The sequence below is a fragment of the Gracilinanus agilis genome, chromosome 4, assembly GCF_016433145.1.
Source record: "Gracilinanus agilis isolate LMUSP501 chromosome 4, AgileGrace, whole genome shotgun sequence".
In the NCBI taxonomy this organism is placed as follows: domain Eukaryota; kingdom Metazoa; phylum Chordata; class Mammalia; order Didelphimorphia; family Didelphidae; genus Gracilinanus; species Gracilinanus agilis.
The window spans coordinates 67,611,831-67,636,797 of NC_058133.1; the positions used below are offsets into that span (position 1 = coordinate 67,611,831).

The following is a 24,967-nucleotide window of genomic DNA, read 5'->3' on the forward strand; positions in this document are numbered from 1 at the left end:
GGGGGGGGGGGAAGGGGAAAGGTGGAGCATGAATCATGTAACCATGTCAAAAATGAATATTAATAAATGTTAAAAAAAAAAAAAAAAAAAAAGGAACTCCAAGAGGTAGAATTATCTACAATGGAGAAAAGATGAAAATATTATCTGAATGGATCTGAAGTGGAGTAAGAATGGCCACTATATACATTATTTATTAACGTGGTATTAACTATAAATACTAGCTTTAGCAATAAGATAAGAACAAGAAATTAGTGAATAAAAAGTGGCAAAAAGGAGCCAAAGTGTCAAAATATTTCTGAAGCATATTATAGTTTACTTTAAAAAAAAAACCCTGATGAAGCAATAAAAATTGAGACTATTTCTCTATGTTGCTAATAAAAATCAGAAAAAAGAGATATAAAGAGAAATAAAATTTTAATTAACAACAAAATTCATTAAATAACTGGAAGTTAAACCAAGAATAGAATGTGTAGGAGGGAAAAAAGCAATCTCTCTTTATTTAACTAGAATTGTTGGCAGAAATTAGATATCAGTTTGACAGAAAATTGTTTGTTTTTTTAAAACCTTTACCTTCTGTCTTAGAATCAATACTGAGTATCAGTTCCAAGGCAGAAGAGTAGTAAGGTCTAGGCAATTGGGATTAAGGGATATCAGTGTCTCTCAAGTAGGAAGTGCCTGAGGTCAGATTTGAGCCCAGGATCACCTATCTCCAGGTCTGGCTCATTAACCACTGAGCCATCCACATGCCCCAGAAAACAGATTTAGCTTAGCATCTTATCCTAAATTATATTCTACATGCATTAAATACAAGAAATTTTAAAATTATATCACTAAGATATTTTAGAGAATGGAAAGTTATGACTAGTGGGTGAAAGGAAAATTGTTTTTATTGCTTTTATATTATTGATCATAAACCAAGTAATCACATAGAATCCTCTAGGGAGATAACCACAACTATGATTTTTAGGAAAAAAATTAGATCCAGTCAGTAAACTAGTTGTGTATAAGATGTCAATTATAATAATAGAATATTGGCCATAGTATTAGAAAGGATATAGTTTGGTATATTAGAATATTATAGCAACTAACTAAATTAAGAGCTTCTTTTGGAGGAATAAAAACTTCAGGTCTCTGTAGTTATCCAGGGAAGCTGAAACCCATGCAGAAGGAGCTAAGCTCCTTTGGAATGGTGAGTATATACCTGACCTGATGAGATTACATGAAAACAACTTTGGCAATGTCCCAGTGTTTGCCAGCTACAGGATCCCCAGAGTATTATGGTCAAGAAGGTCTAATCCCTCCCAAAAGTACTATGATAATTCTGGAAGATTAATTAAATTTTCTTATCTTAACCTTATACTGGAACTTATGACTTCATACCAAATGCCATAGCATGTTTCTTAACATACTATGTACCTTCTGCCTTGTTAATGGCGTGTAAATTGTCAAAAACCTATAAAACACACAATTGAATATCTAAAGGGGGGTCTTTGCCACAGGCTGGGCATAGTGAAATCTCCAGCTTTAATTTCCCACGTTAAAATCTGGATCTTCAGTTCAGAATGATGGCCCAGAGAGTTCTTTATTTCTTATATGGGTAAATTTCTTAGCTGTGATGTAAAGAATATTTTTAAAAAACAAAATAAGTGACTTTAAAATATTTCTAAAATCTTTTCAAAAATAAAATAAATGCAGCTAGTGTAAAGAGAAAAATATAAAGACCAACAAAAAAATTTACATGAAACATGTATCAGATTTTAGTCAGACATTCAAAATCTAAAGAGGACTGTCACAAATATAAAAGATTAAGAGGGCAGCTAGGTGGCTCAGTGGATTGAGAGCAAGGCCCAGAGATGGGAAGTCCTGGGTTCAAATCTGTCCTCAGATACTTCCTATCTGTGTGACCCTGGGCAAGTCACTTGACCCTCATTGCCTAGCTCTTACCACTCTTCTGCCTTGGAACCAATGGTTCCAAGACAGAAGGTAAGGGTTTAAAAAGAAAAATTAAAGATTATAAATTAAAGTTCTTTTAAGTTATATAAGCTCAAAAAATAAATGGTGAATAAATGAATATGACTAGAGCCCAAAAGAAGATAATAAAGTGGTCAATTATCATCTTTTAAAGTATCAAAAATGGTTAATAATTACAGAAATAAAAGTTAAAATATCATTTCACATGCAAAGAATGTCAAAGCTGGTGCACTAGAAAACAGGCACTAATTTGCTGTAGGTAGAATTATGAACTAATGCAATTGTTTTGGGAAATGATTAGAAATTTTGTAAGAAAAGTTGCAAAATTATTCATAATCACTGTCCCAACAATCTTGCTATTAGGTTTATGCTGGAAGGAAGCTATTGATATTAATAAAATACTCATAATACTATTTGTAATAGCAAAAAAAGTTGAAAACAAACTGGACCCAAAGATTGGGAACTGGATGAAAAAATTGTATATCTAAATAGAATATGTACATAATGATAAGAGAATATTAATATGCCAAAAGGTGTGATAAATACAAAGAATTTTTTAAAATGAGAAAACCTGAAGTGACATCCTTTCTTTTAACAAACAATAATCTACTAAAGTCTTAGGGGTACATGTACTATTAGTTACCATTACCCTATTATGAAGTTTATAACTTGGAGGGAATTTTTGTATAAAATATTAAAACAGGATGTATCAACTTCAAAATCATAAAAATTTATTTACCATATCCTTGCTCTTCTAAAAGCTAGCCTCATGTAGGCTGTCTTGAAAGAGTTAATCCTCTTCCTTCTGTCTGTTTCCACTCTCTCACCATAGTCCCTATATTTATTACCTATAAACTTAAATACTTGGCCATGCTATCCATCTTTATTACCTAACTTAAATATCTGGCATAGATTTGTCATTTCATGATTTACATGATATGTACTTTATTTTCTTTGAGTAAAATAAGGTTTTTATAAAGATCAAATCAACAAACATACATGGTGAAAGAATACACATGGTCTTCTAGTTCTAATACTGCCAAATGAGAAACTTTTGAAGTTCTTTATGACTTCATAGAACTATCCTTGAATCTATCTGGCGATGTCACACTGACCTCTAAGTTACTGTGTCCCTGACTCAGAAAATTATAGCTCTCATCTGAAATGCTATGACTGAAATATCACGCTATTTAAATTGGACCTAAAATATTCTGTTGTGAAATTTAAGGTCTTTCTTCTGCTCAGTCTCTGACATGGCTTCTAGCACAAACAAGGTCAATTCACCATAGATTTCTTTTCTTCCCAGCTGGAAAAGAAATATGTTTATTCAAGGTCTGTCTCTAATCATTCCTCTATGGTCTGTCTGCTATGTCAAAGACTGCTCCTGTTTTTGTGCTAAACCAGCCTGGGCAAGGGTCGGATGGGAGATTTTTCCAGGGGAAGTGGACTTGAAGCAGCTTACATTCACCCAGACTTCCAGCATGCATGAATTTCTGAGCAAGTGGAGGCAGAGTTCTTGGAGCTGTACCCAGGTCTCTTCTGTTTTAGTGGAAATTCTCTTTATAATCCTGACTATTTTATCTGGACATTATCTTTGGACCAAAAGGAAGAAACACCCAAGGAAGGTGAAGTAGTGATGGAAATTTATGATTAAAATGTTATATAATATATATATACATATCCACAAACACCTCGAGTACACAAATAAATATAGCATGTTGTTCTAAAAATAGGTTATCCTCAATATAAACCAGCCTTATGTTGGGGAAATCCTTCAGCATCATTTGAGGGAAATAACTTTTAAGCTGGTTGTACAAATCATGACTTAAGATTTCTTTTAGCAAAGGGTGGCTGACATTTTGCAAACACACAGTAAGCCTCAACAGAATAAGCAATGGATAATTTTGTTTCTTATGATTGTAAAATTCATAATGAAAAAAAATTCTTGCATCTGCCAATGAGTTATTTGCAATACACTATTGTCATCTATCTCCCAGGAATAATACTGGTTAAGCACCCTGTGCTCTCTCAACAAAAGAGGTCACAAAAGGACTAATACAATTTCATAACAACTCACATTGATCACATAATACTTTGTTTTTATAAACAACAGTCCTATGAGGTCTGTAGTGAAAATATATTTTTGGTATCATACAGATGAGGTAACTGAGGCTCAGAGAGTTTTAATTACTGATTGTATTGCTATTTGTCAAGACTGAGTATAGAATTCAGGTCTCCTGACTACTTCCAATCCAGAGCTACCTCCACTAGGGCTGGAGTTCTTAACCTTTTTTTTTTTTTTTTTTTTTTTTTTAATTTTGCACATGTCCCCCTCTGGCAGTCTGGCAAAGCCTTAGAAAAAAAAGTTTTTAAATGCATAAAACTTTAAATAAAATATATCAGATTACAAAAGAAGTAAATTCTATTGAAATACAGTTATAAAAATATTTTTAACAAATGCTCATAGTTCCTAGGTGAAGAACTTCTCCTTAGAGATAAGATAACATGGCTTAGTAAATAGAGAAGTGACCCAGAGCACAAAAGACCTGATTTCCAGGCCTGTTACTGACAAATACTGGGAGTATGACCAAAGGCAAGACATTTAACTTCACTGCCTCCAGGAACGCTAATAATATAGTATTCAGTGCACTTGTTGATTTATATACAATAGTTGAAATCACAAATTCACTCCCCATCAAAAAAAAAAAGGTCTGGAAAAAAATAATACATTAAAACTTGTGTTCTTTAATCTTACTTTTTGTAAAAAAGACTCAGTCACTAAAAACTTCTTTCCCAGAGAAAAGAATGCAAAATGACTCCCAGTGTTAATATTAGCATATCTTTAAAAATTAAGATTAGCAAATTAAATTTTGAAATCTTGTGATTTCATTGGTATAAGACTGAAGTATCAGATAGAAGACTCTTATTCTCAAGCACAGACTGAGCCAAATTAAAATGTAATTGGGAAACATTTTTTTGGTAATAAAATATCTTTTAGTAATAAAAATACAATAGGAGCTAGATAATGTTATATGTGGTTTTATAAATCAATATGTAGCTGTAGGCAATGTCTATCTATATGGTTTAGTGGTACCCTCTTTCAATTTGAGTTTGACAGACTGGAGTAAAGAACTCCCAATAAATAAAGTCCTACCAATTGGCAGGATCCATCTTGTGGTCTTCATGAGTGTCCTGGTGCACCAAGAGGTCACACAGACTGCCAAGTCTGTAGGATTCTAAAGCTATTTTTCTATATATGTAGAAACATATAAATATACCTGAATACAAAATATTTAATTTATAAATTATTTAAATTAACTTGATAGGCAGAAGTCATGGCAATTTTTTTAACCATGACACAAATTTACTACCCAAAGATTCTTTTTTTATAAAAAAAATTTGAATATTTAGTAAATACCACCATCACCAAAAAAAAAAAACCTTTAAAATGCAAAAAAAAGGTATAAAACCACAAATTCCACATTACTTCCAATTGATTTAAAATATTTTAATTTTATATATATGTGCTAACATAAATATCCTCTGCTTTGAGTTCCCTTTGTATTTGCTTTACTTTGATACTTTTTTCTCTTGAGCATGGGCTATATTTAAAAATTTAATCATAGTATAGAATATTTTCATATTCTCTTTTCTTCTCTTTATGTCTCTTCATATATTTCCCTTATTTTCCTTATATTTCCAATACTTTTCAGTTCTAATAACTTAATACAAACCATTACATTCAAATATTACAATCTATATAGCTATTTCTCCTAAACATTGCATTTATAGTATTTCTAATTGTTTTGTCATTACAAACAAAGCTTCCATAAATATTTTCATACATACATGGCTTTTTGCCCTGTCAATAATGTCCTTATGGCCTAATCCTAGTAATGGTATCCCTAGGTTAATGAACGTGAATAGCTTTTCAGCTTTTGATGCATATTTCCATCTTGTTTTCTAAAAAAACAATTAACAGCTATTCTAGCAATGTAATATTGGCCTGTTTCTCCATGTTCCTATCAGCATTTAATTTGACCAACTTAACCAGTTTAGTTCTCAGTTAACATACATTACAGTTCCATATTCAGCTAGATTGATCTTTAGGTAACAGACTCCAATCTGTTGCCAGGACCATTCACTTTCCAAAACCAAGTCTTTTCAGCTTGTTCACACCTAATGGAACTTTTGGAAAGGCTCTTATTTTGCAAAATCTATCAGTTCAAAAACTTGATTCCACCTTCTTTACCTTTACCTTCTGATCTTTTCCTCTTAATCTCTACTTCCCCTCCCTCAAAATTATTTAACCAAGATCATGATCCTAGCTCCCTAAGCGTTGGGACTCCAAACTTCAAACTGAAATGGACAGAAGTCTATGGGAAAGAATTTTTTTAAAGTTTACTGGGCTATTGGGAAATACTTCTATTGTCTAAACCTCTCATTTTACAACGAGGAAACTAGTTTCAGGAATAATGAGTTGCTTAAGGTCACTAGGTGCCATAGCCTCATCTCTCAATGGGGACTAGTGGCAGACAAAGTGGGCTGGTAGTCATTGGGGAAAGGTCATCCTTTATACAGTACCTTATAAAATGTACATGATATAAGTGCCAAAAATTCCACTGAAGGTATTTACTTTGGAATAAGTCAAGTTCAATGTACTGCAGTAAAGTCTCAAAACCTGCAGAAAACATTTGAAATGTAGCGTTTGAACTTGGTCTTGGAAAGTAGATGCTATTTCAATATGTGGAGACCAGAGAGGAGAGCATTAGAGTTATGAGCAAAGGTACGGACATGGAAAACCCAGGTTCTTATAAGGGATAGCAAATTATCCAGTGTGACACCATTTCAGTGCATGGGAAGTCAGATGAACAACAGTCTACCAGAGACAACAATATGATGTGGCCAAGTTCGGTGAAAGGAATAGCAATGGTTGAATGAGTAATCCTTGCCATTTCCTGGGTAATTTGAACTGGATTCAATTTCATAGCATAGTTACCTACCACTGAATAGGAGCTGGAAAACTATCTGTTGACGATGGCAATCAAGGTGAACTCTTTTGAGCTTGGGACATGAGGGAAGCTGCCAAATACAAAGAGTGCCATGCTTCACTTCCTCAGTCCCTTCAGAATGGCACATTGGCTAGAAAATTGAAAATTTGGGAGGGATGATACCATTAGAGTTTGAATTTATATATTCACAAATAAGTCAGGTTTGGAGTCCAGAAAGAAAAATGTTTTATGCTATTGGTTGTTTCTTCCATTTAGCCAGAAGATCGAATTTCCACAAGTTATGATCAACAAAATCAGTCCATTTATGATATTGACCAAATCCTCTGCAGGCTAATGTCAACCACATCATTGCTGACAAGGTACCTAAGGCATGTATCTGAGCATCCCCCAAAAAAATTCAGACACAGAAGAAAATCAAGGAAAAAAAGGGATGGAGACATGCCCAACTGGGACTTACACATGTGTACACATGGTGATTCAAATCTCTCTAGTATAGAGAATATAGGAGACTATTGAAACAGAAGATTCTTTTTTGGATAAAAAATATTTTTTGTGGCCTTTGTCATTTTTTTGCCATATTTGTGAGACCTACATTCATGAACTCTGCATAGAAGTCATTTCTGCTCAGCTAAAAAAAATTGTATTTGAAGTATTTTACTAACATGGACAGAAAAATCTAATATTATCATTGCTATGTATTTTTGCTCTTCTTTAAGTGATGAATTATTATGATTAAATAAAGAATTTTATAGAATAGCTTGGTGTTCTAGTAAAGCTCTGAATTAAGTAATGCTTGTGGACAATTTTTTTTTTGCTTTCCTGAGCAAGTTTGTGAATATCTGAGCCTTGTCATAGGAAGGTATAAACACTAGGACATAAAATGAATTGCCATATCTATTGGTTACTAGTTAAGGGGGAAGAGCTCAGTGAAATTCTAAAGGGCTATGCATAATGCAAAACCTTACACTGATTTCTCCATCTGGAGGCTCAAAACAGTTCATACTCCTCACTCAAATGCAGCCAGAGAAGAAAAGAGATTGACAGGACCAATTAGTATAATTTATATGCACACCCAATTCCAATTTAACAACCAGTCAAAAGGTCCACACAGTAAAAAAGGAACCAGTCAATGAATACTTCCACATGCTCCAAAGTCTTGGGGGGCTGGGAGGGCTCTAGGGAAAGCATGCTATACATGCTAAGTTCTAGGTTTTCACTGGTCCCTTACTACACTTAAAAGGGGACTGTCCTTGGAGCTGAGTGTGCCTGCTTTGGTCCCATGAACACGGTCATGTCCTGCTGGCTCAAAGCTAAAGGGATGGGATGATTAGGTAATCCTTTATTGATCCTCCTTACTGTGAGACTGTCAAAGATGAATGGCAACTGAGCCAGGAAGAAGCTATAAAAGGAAAGAACAAAGTTCTCTCTCTCTCCCTCTCCCATTTCTTCTTCTTCCTTCTCTCTCTCTCTCTGTCTCTCTCTCTCCTTCCCCTTCTCCTTTGCCTTTTTCCAGATCTCTTCTTTCTCTCTTCTGACTCTCCTCTCTCTCTTTCTTCTGTCTCTTAACTCTCCCCCTTCTCCCTTCTGTCTCTCCTATCTCTTTATTTCTGCTATCCTCCCCATCTCCCTCTTCTGTCTCTCTCCTATCTCCTCTCTGTCTGTCCCTCTGTGTCTCTATCTGTGTCTCCCTCTCTCCTCATCTTTCTCTCCTGGCTTAGACTCCACTAGTTCTCTCCTTTGTACTTTGTACTTCCAGTAAGAAGAGAAGGAAAGGATTTCTCTTTCTTATAACCCACTCAAATAGCTGCTCTTCCTGAGGCAGACACCAATCATCTTTAATATGACTTCATTGTCACAAGGATTTATAAGAGACTGTTTCATCATCCCAAAGTATAAATTAGCCAGTGCTTAGCCTAAACACATGCATATCCCCACAGAGCCAGTATATGCATGTCCAGATTCATGGGAGGTGCCACAGCCTACCAGATATGGGGTTCCCATGGTCATCCTGTTATGCTATAACTGTAATACAATAAAGTAATTAACTCTTAAATCATTACATAGCTAGCTTTGAAGGAACATGGTTTTTTTAACAGAGGATTCCAAATTTTTTAAAACCTGCAAGATGAATTTGTAATGATAGAGTCATTATTTATTGACCTCTGTGCCACTGGAATGGGTCAGACTCCAGTGATCTTTTTCTGGTACTTTCATGAAAATTCACATGTGGGATTATATTCTCTTGATCAATTCAAAATTTTCAAGAGACTCTTAAGAATAGTGTGAAGGAAACAATTTGCCTTTATCTATCATAGAGATTTCACTCACAAAAAAGAAATGAGATTTTGTAACTGTGATAATGAGATTAAATCTACCTTGCCCATCTTTAGATTTAATCACCAAAGGAGAAAACATCTCCACTTAACTCATAAGTTGGGAGGTCTGTAACCCATGTGTGTTAGAATGAGTAACAAATCAGACTTTACTTTCTGCCTCCTGGGCAGTCCTAAGAAAAGTGTCTGTTGTGATTGAACACGCAAACTAAGAGGAAGGCACAGGAAGTGATGCAAAAGAGGCCCCTTTAAAAAGAGAGAGTTGAGTGAGCCAGAGTCTTATGGTTCGTGAACGGGACCTGGGACCCTGAGACCTTGGTGAGACTGCTCTTAAATCTCTCTCTTAGAACTACACTGGTGAGTGAAGAAGGCTGATTCCTTTAACTCCCAGGAGGTACTAGCCTCTGTGAGGATCCCTTGATTGGGAGAAGCCCTTGTGGCTAAAACCCTTGTTAATTAACTTTTAGGCTCTGGAGTCCTGCCCAGTAAAACCCAGACTTAAATACAATCTCTTACTCTTACCTTCTAATCTCTCTACTTCCACTCTCTCCTATATTTTGTAAATAAACTTCCATTAAAGTCATTTTAACTTGAGGTTACTCTTAATTGGGGATTGATAATTGTTCAATTCCCTGGTGACCAACCTTTTAATATTCAACCAAAAACCCCTTTTCCCCCTTACATAACTAAATTAACAAGGCAAATATTTTCCCAACCTAATCAGAATAAATGAATTATATATACATACATATATGCATATATGTGTATATATATATGTAATACATATATATATGCACTTTTTTTTTAAGTATTGCAAACCTTTAAATTACTGCTTCCACCCTACCTCCCAGATTTGCTATAAGGATCAAATGAGACAATGTTACAAGGATCAAATGAGACAATATTAATGAAGCACTTAATACAATGCCAGGAATTTAGTAATCTCTTGATAAATGTTTATTCCTTTAGTTTCTGTCCCCCCTTCCTCCCTTGGTCAAATTCAATAAGTATTGTTGCTATACAATTGTTCAGTTATGTTCAATTCTTTGTGACCTCCTGGACCATGGCACACCAAGCCCTTCAGTCCTCCACTATTTCTCAAAGTCTATTCAAGTTCATGTTGCTTCCATGACACTATCTTACCCGCTGCTATCCCCTTCTTTTGCCTTCACTCTTTCCCAAAAACAGGATCTTTTCCAATGAGTCCTGCCTTCTCATTATGTCCATGCTGGTGAACCTATGATGAGTGTGCTGGAGAGGAATGCTCACCTCCTGTTCTCCACCATGCCTGAGGGCATTTTTCCCCATCACCTGCCCCTCTGCCCAGCAGCCCAATGGGAGCGCTTCCTCCCTCCCCTGTCTGGAGTAAGGCGGGGGTTCACATGCAGTGTGAGGGCTGCCATTTTGGCACTCAGTCTCTAAAAGGTTTGCCATCACTGTATTATGTGGTCAAAATACTTAAGTTTGTGCTTCAGTATGTGCAGGGAAGTCTGACCTTCCCCTCCTTTTCTTGGGTCATGCAGGTGTGTAAACCTGACTCATGACTGGGAGGTGAAAGAGAAGAGAAAGGGGGCTAACAAAGAAGTGTTGGGCTCTCTATATGTCTGGTATCCTGCAAAGGAAGCTACTGCTGGGGTGCTGCTGGACCAGCCACAGCCGCGTGGAAAGATAGCCCAGCCTTTCATCCCTCTCTTTCTATTGATTTCTCTTCTTTTTACCTATTCAAATAATTCTAATAAACTTTATTAAATTCTAAGGACCAGGGGGCAGCTGGGTAGCTCAGTGGATTGAGAGTCAGGCCTAGAGACGGGAGGTCCTGGGTTCAAATCTAAACTCAGACACTTCCCAGCTGTGTGACCCTGGGCAATTCATTTGACCCCCCATTGCCTACCCTTACCACTCTTCTGCCTTGGAGCCAATACACAGTATTGACTCCAAGATGGAAGGTAAGGGTTTTAAAAAATAAAATTTCTAAGGACCAGAGTTCTGATTTTACTATTACAGTTGACGCTTTTCTGAAGGGCAAAAGACCTTTCAAATTTCTTTATGAGATTAGAGGCACTAAAGGGGAAAGCCCAAGCTTTAACAGAAAAAAGCTGTTGCTATGGGAACTTCTACAGAGATGAGATGTTAAGAATCAAGGCTTGCTCCCATGTTGAGGGAAATCTCAGTCCCAGCCCCAGCAGAACCATTGGCTATGGCATTCTTTGTGGTGGCAAAAAATTGGAAATTGAGAGGATGCCATTTGTAAAGGTGAAAATTAATGATTGGACAATAATTTTATGAAATTATGTGGTAGCCAATATTTATTATATCTCAAGTCAGAAATTTATTTACAAAATAGAGAGGGAACAATAAAGTAGAGAAATGTGAAGGGGATAGAAAAGTTATCTATCCTATCTTAATACAGGCAGAGATTAATTAGCTCTCAACCAGGAAGGCTGGTGGTAAATAACCACATGGCCTCCTCCAAAATGGAAGCTAGTCTCTTAGGAAACTAGGAAAGGAGTCAGCCTTTCACTCACCCAACGAAGTAGTCCAAGAGTCAGTCTAAGCTGAAGCAGAGCTCCAAGCCCACAATCCAAGCAGCCATCTCCAACAAAGCTCCCTCGAAGACTCTCCCCAGTTAGAAGACTATTTCCAGAAGACAATCTCTTCAGACTAGTTTCTCACAGACCATCTCCTCTGAGGGAGTTTGGACTTGCTTTTTTGGTGACTTCTTGTTTCCTCCCCTCTTCACAGTGGCCAATCACAGTTTCCAAATTGTCTAGCACTTCCCAGGGGGCAGTGTTTGTGGGAACCAGTTTTCATCTTCTGGAGGTGTGAATACTCATCAAAAGGGTTCAGACTCCTGGCTGAGTTTCTGAGGGTGTGAATTTTCTAGGTGGTTTGCAAGCTCCTCCACCTAGTTCAAGCTTTTGTTGACTCAATCAAAAGGTAGACAAAGGAGAGTTAATCCCGTCTTCACAATCTAGTGAGGTACTAAGTAGGGATACTTAAGTTATTGTTAACCACAGTGTTAGCTCCAACTAGGCAAAGAGAATAAAGGATTCTATAAGAATAATAGAGAAGAAGGGAGACGTTTTGCAAAAAGTCAGAGACTTGGCTTTGCAATCCAGGGTAGCTCATGTAGGAAACACAAGGGAAAAGTTTCAAGGAGTGTGGAATATATATAGAGGAACAGAATGCTGCAGGGGACCCTTTTTTGGTTCCTGTCTCCCGGGAAACCTGGAGAGATTACTTTCTGCCAGGGAAAATAATGGACTTTTGGTTGGAAGCCATTTGACCCTGCACCTGAGATTTCTCCCACAATCTAGTAGGTCTCCAAATAGAGATTTATCCACCAGAGTTACATCTGTTCCCACTGACCATGTTCTTGAGTTCCAGTTTCCTACTTGTTATCTTATTTACTGAGAAGAAGCCAAGAAGGTAGGTCTGTCATCAAGTGAGCCTGCAGCCACTTGGCTGAACCCTTTAGGGTGACTTTGCCATTCACCTTCACCCTATTAAAGCAATCTGAACTATATTTCGGCTACCAATAATATTTGGAGGGCCAATAGTCAGGAAAGCCAGATAGGGATTTTGGGGTTCACAGTCAGAGTAACAGAAAGGAGCATCAAGACCAGAAGAATAGATCCATAAGGATCTTTTAGGTTTGGTGGGAGGAGAACTAGAGAATTATAGATTAGGGAAACTATGATTTTCTTCAGACTGTACTTTTTTCTCAAACCCAGTTTGTGTAATATAGATAGCCTATAATCAGATGTTCTTTTTTTATGTGTACTCATATGCTGCGCTTTTCTTCTCTTTTAGAGAGATGTCACTTCAGGACATAACATACAAATAAAATTATTATTTTTGTTGAAAAATAGGCTACTCTGCTTGGGCCCAGAGAAACTGGATTAAAATACACATTGAAATTATCTGTATTTAAGCATTTGCAAACACCTGCTGAAATTCCAAGAAGTCAAGTCAAAAACTTCCACTGTGCCAATTTCCCACTCTATACAAAGCAATGTTCCATGACTATAGCATAGCTGAGCAGATGACAGAATCCATGGCCTAAAAGCAAGGCTAGCAGTGGTGACTGTGACTATATTTATTCAGTGTAGGTGTAAAATGTGAAATACAATATAGAGAATTTTAAACTTTACAGAGAGCTTTACCTACATTACCTCATTTGATTTTTCAAACAACTCCAGAAAATAATAATAAAAAATTATCCTTAGAACTCAAGCTAAGTGATCTACTCATGGTTATGCAACTTGTGTGAGAATTAAAATCTGAACCTAGATCTCTCCTGATTTCAAAGTCTATAATCTTTCCTCTACATTATACTGCTTCATGAAGTATTATTTTCTTTCCTTTAGATGAACTGACTGACTCAGTGACACAGCCTTTGAATGTGTGAATTTTTACATTTTTAAATTTTGAATTCAACCTCTGAATTTCAAGGCAAAAAGAAAAATGATTATAACTCAGGTCACAGATACCTGCAAAGTCCAGATAATCAACACACTCCATCTTAGAGTACCGTAAAGCAATATCTCGGGCTGTTTCATTAAGGAAGTTCAGCACATCAAGATCAACTTCCAGATCAACTAGCACTTTCAAAGTGTCCAGACGGCCCCAGGCTGCAGCACTGTGTAAGAGGGTATAACCTGAAAAATTGAACAAAGATAGGAAATACATTTGGATATTACAGAGTACTTTTTCTGGTTGAAGAGATCAGTCTCTGTTGGAGTCCTCTAAAAGACAGCATACTGTATCCTTTGGATCATAGATTTAAAGCTGAAAGGCTATAGTATAAGCCCTAAATTATATAGATGAAGAAACAGATATTCAGAGCGCTTATATGAACATAGAGAATAAATGACAGAGCTGAGATTTTGACACCCAAGACAAGCTTTATAAACTATTCCCCAGTCAAGGAGCATGAAGAATGCCCTCAAATTAACTGTTAAAGACAAGCTCACAGAAGGATAGGAATGAAGTGGAGAAACAGAAACTCTTGGACAGGAGGCCAATGCTGGGGAGCTACAGGAAGAAGGAGGAAGAGAAGGACTAGGTCAGCTGGAGAAGAGCTTACCTGGGGGTCAGCTGACAAGAAAAAAAAATTTTTTTAAGTTTTTTTATTTTTCTATTTAGAATATTTTCCCATGGTTACATGATTCATGATCCCTCCCATCACTTTTCCTCTCCCCTCCGGAAGCTGACAAGCAGTTCCACTGCGTTATACATGTATCATTGTTCAAGACCTATTCCCATGTTATTCATATTTGCAGTAGCACAATCCTTTAATACCAAGATCCTAATCACATCCCTATCACATTATATAATCAATCACATATTTTTCTAATGCATTTCATTTCTACAGTTCTTTACCTGGATGTGGATAGTGTTCTCTCTCATAAGTTCCTCTGGATTGTCCTGGATCACTGCATTGCTGTTAGTAGAGAAGTCCATTATGTTCGATTGTACCATAATGTATCAATCTCTGTACAATGTTCTCCTGGTTCTGCTCCTTTCACTCAGCATCAATTCCTGGAGGTCATTCCAGTTCACATGGAATTCCTCCAGTTCATTATTCCTTTCAGCACAATAGTATTCCATCACCAGCATATACCACAATTTGTTCAGCCATTCCCCAATCAAAGGGCATCCCTTCATTTTCCAATTTTTTGCCATTACAAAGAGCTTGGCTATAAATATTTTTGTACAAGTCTTTTTCTTTATTATCTCTTTGGGGAACAAACCCAGCAGTAGTATGGCTGAGTCAAACAGTAGGCAGTCATTTGAAGCCCTTTAGGCATAATTCCAAATTGCCCTCCAGAATGGATGGACCAATTCACAACTCCACCAGCAGTGTATTAGTGTCCCAATTTTGTCACACCCCCTCCAACATTTATCATTTTCTTTTGCTGCCATATTGGCCAGTCTGCTAGGTATAAGGTGGTATCTCAGAGTTGTTTTAATTTGCATTTCTCTCATCAGGAGGAATTTAAAACACTTTTTCATGTGCTTATTGATAGTTTTGATTTCATTAGGTGAAAACTGCCTATTCATGTCCCTTGACCATTTGTCAATTTGTTGATTTTTTGTAAGTTTGACTTAGTTCCTTATATATTTGGGAAATTGAACCTTTATCAGAGAGTTTTGTTATAAAAATGTTCTCCCAGTTTGTTGCTTTCCTTCTAATTTTGTTTGCATTGCTTTTGTTTGTACAAAAACTTTTTAATTTGATATAATCAAAGTCATTCATTTTACATTTTGCAATATTCTCTATCTCTTGCTTGGTCTTAAATTCCTGACAGGTACACTATTCTATGTTCAACTACTTTATTTATGATTTCACTCTTTATATTTAAGTCATTTACCCATTTTGAATTCATCTTGGTATAGGGTATAAGATGTTGATCTAAACCTAATTTTCCCCATATTATTTTCCAATTTCCCCAGCAGTTTTTGTCAAATAGTGAGTTCTTATCCCAAAAGCTGGGGTCTTTGGGTTTACTGAACACTAGTTTACTGAGGTCATTTACCCCAAGTCTATTCCATTGATCCTCCCTTTTGTCTCTTAGGCAGTACCATATTGTTTTGTGAAGCCGTCCAGCAGCTTTATAGTACTGCTTTATAGTACAGTTTAAGATCTGGTATTTCTAGGCCCCCATCCTTCACATTTTTTTTTTCATCATTTCCCTTGATATTCTTGATCTTTTGTTCTTCCAGATGAACCTTGTTATAATTTTTTCTAATTCTATAAAAAAAGTTTTTTGGAAATTTGATAGGTGTGGCACTGAATAAGTAGATTAATTTGGGCAGGATTGTCATTTTTATTATGTTAGCTCATCCTGCCCAGAAGCAATTAATGTTTTTTGAATTGTTTAGATCTAGTTTAAATGTGTGAAAAGTGTTTTGTAGTTGTGTTCATATAATTCCTGTGTTTGTCTTGGAAGATAGATTCCTAAATATTTAATATTGTCTAGAGCAGTGATGGGCAAACTACAGCCTGTGGGTCAGATGCGGAGGTGGGTGGGGCCCCTAAAATGTTCTATCGGGTTGCCTGACATTATTCCTAATCTGACTAATATGATGAGTAGGATACAATACAATGAAATTTCAAGAGAGTTGCCTTAGAAACAGACTGTCAGATGAACATTTCCTTTCCTTTGGCCTCCTCTTTAAAAAGTTTGCCCATCACTGGTCTAGAGTGATTTTAAATGGAGTTTTTCTTTCTAACTCCTGCTGCTGAGTTTTGTTGGAAATATATAGAAATGTTGATGATTTATGTGGGTTTATCTTGTACCCTGCAACTTTACTAAAGTTGTTAATTATTACCATTAGTCTTTTAGTAGATTTTCTAGGGTTCTTTAAGCATACCATCATATCATCTTGTGAAGACTGATATTTAGTTTCCCCATTGCCTACTTTAATCCCTTCAATTTCTTTTCTTCTTTAATTGCCATTGCTAGCTTTCTAGAACAACATTAAATAATAGAGGTGATAATTGGCATCCTTGCTTCACTCCTGATCTTATTTGGAGGGCTTCTAACTTGTCCCCATTGCAGATGATACTTGCTGATAGTTTTTTGTTTTGTTTTGTTTTTTTAAACCCTTGTACTTCGGTGTATTTTCTCATAGGTGGAAGATTGGTAAGGGTGGGCAATGGGGGTCAAGTGACTTGCCCAGGGTCACACAGCTGGGAAGTGGCTGAGGCTGGGTTTGAATTGCTGATAGTTTTAAATATATACTGTTTATTATTTTGAGGAATGGCCCTTCTATTCCTATACTTTCTAGTGTTTTCAATAGGAATGGGTATTGTATTTTGACAAGAAAGTATTGTCAATAGTTGATTTCAGTTTTCTTAGGGAAAAGTCTGTTCAATCTACCCTACTCACAGGTTTGAACTACAAACTCAGGAATAACTATAACATTCTACTCCCAAATACTATAGCTACAGTCATGGAAATTAATTAACTAATTAATGCTGTTCCAAAGAAATTAGACTAAGAAAGCACTTTAACATAGAGAGAGTTCATATAATTCCTTCTTAATTTTAGTAAAAACATGAGAGAAAAAATTATTTGAGTAAATATTTCATGATGATAATAAAAACATGACAAAATGTTACTACAACTGAATAGGACTAGAAACACTGGGCTGAGAGAAAAAAAGTACCCTAGTAAAAAGCTTCTGATTCAGACCAAAGTACTTTTTGCTGTACTTAAATTTCAACAAAATGATGAGGCCATGATAGAAATATGATAAGGACCTTTCTGGGAGTAATGGAAAAAGGAAGATTTTTGCAAACTTTTTGCAAACTTAAAGGCTCAGAAATAAAGTCACCACCTATATTTGATTCATCAGATCATAGATCTAGACCTGGAAGGGAGCCAGAGAACATCTAGTCCAACTCTTTCTGATGAAAAAACTGAGGCTCAAGTGGACCAAGTTAATTGTCCAACTATTGTTAGAGGTAGAATTTGAATGCAGGTCCTATGACTCCAGTAACAGCACTATTCCTACTAAACCAAGCTGTCTCTACATAAGATTTCATAGGCAGCTATGGAATTACTTCATGATTTTGGACAAATTACTCTCTTCATTTGCTTTACCACTTGAATATGCTCTCTAGATACCTGCTACCTTCAGAAGAAGACAAAACCCATTTCCTAAAAACAAAATGACAGTAGTGACTGTGATATACTATTCAACATAGAGTGTTGAGAATGAATAATACCCCATTTTAAAAAAAATGGTTATTTCATCTTTAGTATTAAAAATAACAGACTAACTTTTGAATCCCCAAAACATTTATTCATGCACTGAAAAGGCTTATATAAAAATAGGTACACAGAAGAACAAAGAGTACACTGCCCACAATATACTAGAAAACTATTGGCAGTACAAGGATAAGCAGCAGTACCACAAATGTATATTCTGTGTGATGTTGAAAGGAAACCTCTCACACAGGATGCTCTCATGCCTGCGCTAAAGATGTCTTTCTCTCAGATATTCTGGAATAGTCATGCTATTTCTAGATGCAGTCATTCACTCAATTAAATTATGCACCTGATATCATTAAAATTATCTCAAAAGATTGATCTGAGGTAAGAAGTTTATTGATTATATCAGGTTTATTGGTTAGGCCAGCATCATAACTGATGAAGTGATATAGTTTCTCCATGGCTCTCTCAAGACTAGGGACAATCCAAGCTGGGTCAGGCAGACTAATAAATAGATTTTTAGGAAGTCCATTATTCAGTCCCTTCCTTGACCAACCACCTTTAATTGGTGATAGCTAATTAAGAAGTGGTCCATCAACCTATCTAACTCTCCCCATTCTCATAGGTGAACAGGTCATGTAAACTGGAAAAAAAAACAACCCTTGTCTCCTTTACTCCTTAACCAAATTCTGTTAAAAAAGGAAAACATTGCTTGGAATTCCCAAGGACCAAGAAAGTGCAAAAAATAGAAGACTAGATGATATCTCTGACTCAGATCCCAAGCAAAGGAATACACAGGAATTCTCCCAAAATATTGGAACTAATATAGTATATGAAAAATAAATTCTCACACCTACCAAGCAATATGCTAGGTATCTGAAATACAAAGATAGAAGAGAAAGGATCCCAACCTCAAGGAATTCACAAGACAATATGTATGTGTGTATATATGTATAAAATAAATACAAGTTATTTTGAGGAAGAAGCTCTAGCAGCTAGAAGGATCAGGAAAGGCTTCATGTAGAAGATGGTAAGCTGAACTTTGAAGGAAACAAAGAACTCTAAGAAAGAGAAGAAGGCACAGTGATAGGAGAGGGAGTGTTATATATGAGAAACAGCAAAGACAACAACAAACAACAGAATTGCTAGACAAATTGTACATGAGGGATTATAATGTATAACTCTGAAAAGGTAGTTTGGAGCCAAGTTGTGAAAGTCTGTAAATACCAAATGAAGGACTTTTTTGTTTTTGTTTTTTGATCTTAGAGGTAATAGGGAGTCAATGGAATTTAATGAGCAAAAGAATGACCTGATTATACCAGTGCTTTAGGAAAATTATTTTGGTAGTTCTGTGAAAAAATGGATTGAAGATAGGATAGACTCAAGACTAGGAGACCACTTAAGAACTAGGAGACCACTTAAGAAGCTACTGTAATAGTCCAAGCAAAATGTGATAAAGCCTCAAATTATGAGAGTGGTAATGCAAAGACATATGTAAGAAATGGTAGAGAGGTGAAATAAAATTTGGCAAATGATTTGGTACGTAGGGTAAAGGGAGAGTGAAGATGACACCAAGGGTGACTAAAAGTATAGTGGTATCTTTAATAGAAGTAGAACAGTTAGTTTGAGGGAAAAAAGAGTTCAGTTTTGAAGATGCTGAATTGAAGACACCTACTGAATGTTCAATTCAAAATATTCAATAGGCAGTCTATGGGGTAAGATTAGAGCTCAAGAAACTTGGATTAGATTTAAAAATCTGAGAGTGATTTGCATAGAGATGATAATTAAGTCTATGACTGCCATGGATTTATTCTAGGGCTTGTGACCTTATTTTTAAAATATTTTGGTGCTATATTTCAATATAATAGGTTTCCTTCATAATTTTATGCATTTTATTTTATGCATTTAAAAGCATTATTCTAAGCAAGCATCCATAGCTTAAATGGATCCAAATGGGTCAAGGAAACAAAAAAGTCAAGAACCCATGTTCCAAGGAGACAAAAGACTTGGTCAGAAAAAAGTTGATTTGGCATCTCAGAACCATTAGAACAATGGCTCTTATCACTAAGGGAAAGAGAATTGAAAGAAAGTCATCCCCCTCCATGGCCTTCCCACAATATAATGGCCACTTAAGCTGCTTTGCTCTTAGCAATACCTGTTGCCTATGAATAATGAAAGGAAAATGTAAAAATAGCTATCAAATTTACTCAGCCTTGGGTTGATTGATTTCATTCCTAAGAAATAATACCAGAGAAAAAGAATAGAATACCTCTAGTTGTTTTTTCATTCAGGTTCACACCATATTTTGCCAATGTTCTAATCACATTACTTTGCCCAGCGATGCATGCTGTAAACAACAAGTTCCTGCCAACGGCATCTTCTTTCATGATTAGACTCATGGCCCGTGAGTGAAGGGGTTCTTCTGGATCTTCAAAAATCCTCTCTAATTGCTCTATATCTCCTGAAAGAATAGTTTGAAGGAGAGGATTTTTGCCATCTAATTCCTCGGAATCCAAAGAGAAATCTCGATCTAAATCATATTCCTTGCCAAGATCCATATCTGTTATTGCACCCATTTTCTTCGGTAATACCTAAGAGGGAAAAATGAGCAATATAAAAACTGTTTCCAAACAGCCAACCGATGGGCACAATTTTGGGCCTAGCACCATGCTATGTGCTTATAAAGATTTTTTCTACCCTAAAGAAATTCATGGCACAATGCCTCACAAAAAGAAAATGTTTAAAAATGTTTGTTGAATAATAATAATATTTTCTATTTCTAAATAGTTTCTTTGGGGAGAAAAACATATGAAACAAGTTGAAAACATAAGAACTCATTCAATCTCTTATCAAGTATGCATCACTTTCCTTCCTAGACATTTTCTCTCCAGCTTCTGAAATCATAAAAAAAAAAAAAAATCAATATTGCCATTGCTATTAGGCAACCACGTCAATCCCATGTCAATCTACTGCCTTAAATTAACCCATGTCAATCTATTCCCTTAAATCAAATAACCTCTCACCTCTGAATGTGTTGTACTACATAGTTAATGTATATATTGTTTTCCTCTTTAGATTGAGTTCCTTGAGGGAGGCGACTATTTTTGCCTTTCTTTTTATCTTCAGCAATAAGCAAACACAATAAATGCTTGTTAATTAATTACCTCATAAACATCTTTGTAATTTTCCAAATCCAAATACCACCACTCCCCAGGATATGCTACCTTCTAATAGAATGTAAGTTCCTTAAAGACAAGGACTTTTTCATTTGTTCAGTTCTAGCACTTAGCACAGTACTTGGCACATCATTAGCCTTATTGTTTTTATATCCATTAGCCTTAATGTTTTTATATCCATTAATTCAAGTAACTTCTACAGCAAGGTGCAACTAAACAGGAGATCCCAAATGTCTTGGAAAAAAATTTAAGCTTTGATGGTCTAAAGCTGCATTAAGAATGTTTGGACATTCTGGCCTGCTTTCTCTCATTTCTGTACCACACAAAGAGCATTTCCAGGAAAAGCTTCAAGAAATGAATATGACTGGAGCTGGTCCTTAAAAGATAAGTAGGATTTGAAATGCTTCAAGAAAGCAGCAAGTCTTAAAACCCAAATCTTTAGATAATTAATACAAATATACAAAGTATGGGCAATAAGCAAGATAAACTAGAAACTGTTCTCATACACACACACTATTTTGATAAGCCAGACTACTGGTCTGAAACTACCAAGATGAAACTTAATAGGGTTAAATATAAAATCTTAAACTAAAATTTTAAAAGAAGTACAAGATAATAATAGCTAGTAAAATTTATATGGTTCTTACTATGTGCCAGGCACTATGCTAACCACTTCACAATTATTATTTCATTTAATCCTTATAACAGCCCTGGGAGGTAGGAGCTATAATTATCCTCATTTTACAGATGAGGAAAGTGAGGCAAACAGAAATTAAGTGCATTGCCCAAAGTCATACAGCTAGTAACCTTCTGAAGCCACATTTGAACTCAAGTCTTTCTAATTCCAAATAGCCCTCTACCAACTGCATTAGATAGTATTTTGCCTGGAAAAAAAATAAGGTATTAATGGGCTTTGAGTACCGCATAAATCAACAATAAGACATGAGAATCAAAACAATTAATGTAAGCTTGGGCTGTGTTCAGAGAGTCATCGCATCCAGAACAAAAGAAGCAATAGTCCTTTTATGCCCTCACCTGGTCCCATATCTGGAATATTTTGCTTAAATCTGCCATATTTTAGGAAGGAGTCCAATGAATGAGAAATCATCCAAGAGAGGGTGACAAGGAAGATGGAAGGTCATCACTTAGTTAAAAAAAGTATCTAAGTCAATACCAAATTAAAAGAAAAATATTAAAAGACACTATGTAATAAGAACTCTAACCTGACCTATTTAACTATTGGCTTAAACACTGGAAATGGATAAAAGTATAGATACTAAATGTGCTAATTACTATTTCCTAAAGAAGTTTAACTGATACAAAATGGTCACCCTGATAAAACCAAAAGAATCTAGAAACAGCCAGCCAACAGACATTCTATCTCCTTGCCAAGGCAAAGGCATTTTCAAAACATTACTGAGCTGTATGAAAAAAGATGATGAGCAATAACATCTTGCAAAACAGCAAAAAGCAATGAAGGGGAAAACAATCTTGTAAAAAGCTTAGCATGAGACCCAATTGAACCAGATCATCCCCAAAGTATATATATAATAGATGAAACTGGAAGATGACAACATATAAATGCAAAATTAAACAGATCTGCCAGCATTTCTGTAGCAACTTATGCTCATTTTTAATATAAATTTACTTTTTAAATATTGTTCCATGGTTACATGATTTATGTTCTAAACCTCCCTTCTTCCCTCTCCTGTCCTGGTGCTTACAAGCAATTCCACTGGGTTATACATGTATTATCACTCAAAATCTATTTCCATATTATTCATTTTTGTAAGAGAAATCTTTTAAAACCAAAACCCCAAATCATATACCTATATAAACTAATGGTAAATCATATATTTTTCTTCTGCATTTCCACTTCCACAGCTCTTTCTCTTGATGTGGATAGCATTCTTTCTCTTAAATCCCTCTGGATTGTCCTGGATTATTGCATTGCTATTAGTAGCAAAGTCTATCGCATTTGATTGTCACACAATGTTTCAGTTACCGTGTATAATGTTCTCCTGGTTCTATTCATTTCACTCCATATCAGTTCGTGTAGGTCCTTCCAGTTCTTATAGAAATCAAGCGTTTCACCATTCCTGATAGCACAATAGTATTCCGTCATCATCATATACCACTATTTGTTCAGCCATCACCCAGTCAAGTGATATCCCTCCATTTTCCAATTTTTTGCCACCACAAAAAGCAACATGCTCATTATTGGTAATAATTATTATTACAAAAAAATAAGATTTTAAAAAGACATCTTAAAAGACAAATTCCAAAATAATGGGGGAAAATAATGGATAGTATTGTTACCAAAAACAAAAATTAACAAGACATCAGCAACTACCAACCCATATGTTTACTTTATCAGCTTTATATAACTATAAGAATGGTCCACACATATTAAAGTTCTCCTGGATTACAGTATGAAAGGGAATAGGTATGATTTCCTAAATGATTTTCCACAGCTGGCCAAAACAAGTCTTCACAGCCATATAGCTGCCAGAAAGATATAGAGGATATAGTAAGACTTCACTGGGTTTGTTTCTTAATTACAAAACAAACAAACTTGATTCAATAGGGCAAAATACAGCCTTAAAGATTCTTTCTCAACTAGGTGTCTCCCTTCAATATAAATAACATTACATAAGATTCCTTGATAGATGTTAACACAGAGATAACTTTACTGGATGATTCACTAATTTTCAGTATCAACTAAAACATAAGTTAAGGAGATCAAAGATATTTGTCACTCTGGTAGAGAATGTCCTGCATAGAGTCCTAATGGAAGAAAAATATATTCCTAGTACTGAGAAATATTTGCCCTTCCTCATTTTAGTAACTAAGTAAAATAAAGTTTCTGTCTACCCCCTCAAAAGCTATGTACAATGACAACTGACTTGTAAGGAAAATGTGGGAAAGTGGTAGCAAGCAGGAAAGAAGGACTCCACAGATATTTCTGTTCTCATCTTTCACCAGGTAGATGACATCAAAATATTGGGGGACTCTGACTAGTCAGACAAACTGGAATCTTGTTAGTTGAGGATAGTGGGAAGAAAGAGAAAAGTGGAGAAAGGGAAAGAAAAAGTTTGAGGGCTAATCAGGTAGGCTTCAGGCTGATGGATAAGCCCAGGGGCTAGTAGGGTAGATTCTATGGAGCTGATAGCATGCAGCAACACTGCAGAGTGGCAACTTCAACCAAGGAGTGGAGCTTCCACATGCTGTGGGATCAGGGTTGGCATATTTATTGGGGTCTGGTGGCTTAGCACCTCCCTTTCCAAACTCAGATGGAGGTATGTTTTGGGGTTTGTTGCCATTGGGAATAAGAAGCATGGGCAGGTTCCATGCTCCTCCATTGTTCACCTTCCCATCATTTGTCAATGTGGGAGAGGTTTTGCTGCCCTTCTAGAGTGGGAACATGGGGGAGGAGGGATGCTGTACATTGGAGGACCACTACAGGTAATTATTTCTAAGAACACCATCTTGGCTCTGCCCCATTTCCTTCTCCAGATCATTTTACAGATGAGGAACTGAGGCAAACAGGGCATTGACTTGCCCAGGGTGTCATGCAGCTGGTAAGTGTCTGAGGCCAGATTTGACTCAAGAAAATGAAGTCTTCCTGACTCCAGCCCTGGCACTCTATCCTAACCTGGAACTCAATCCTGTCACCTAGCTGCCCTCAGGCCCAGTGGTAAAGGCCTTTAAAAGAGGAATGGAGGATTTTCTATTTGATCCTAGAGACA

General features: G+C 36.1%; 1 protein-coding gene across 1 annotated transcript in view; it reads right to left on the reverse strand.

Moving 5' to 3' along the window:
* ANKRD45 (ankyrin repeat domain 45) overlaps positions 1–24,967 on the reverse strand; it is a 47,826-nt gene that overhangs the window by 22,325 nt on the left and 534 nt on the right. The window contains exons 2-3 of the mRNA XM_044674887.1: positions 20,312–20,633; positions 13,810–13,977 (exon numbers count right to left, since the gene is read on the reverse strand). Coding sequence (XP_044530822.1) covers positions 13,810–13,977; positions 20,312–20,633 — 490 coding nt within the window. The remainder of the gene's footprint in view (positions 1–13,809; positions 13,978–20,311; positions 20,634–24,967) is intronic.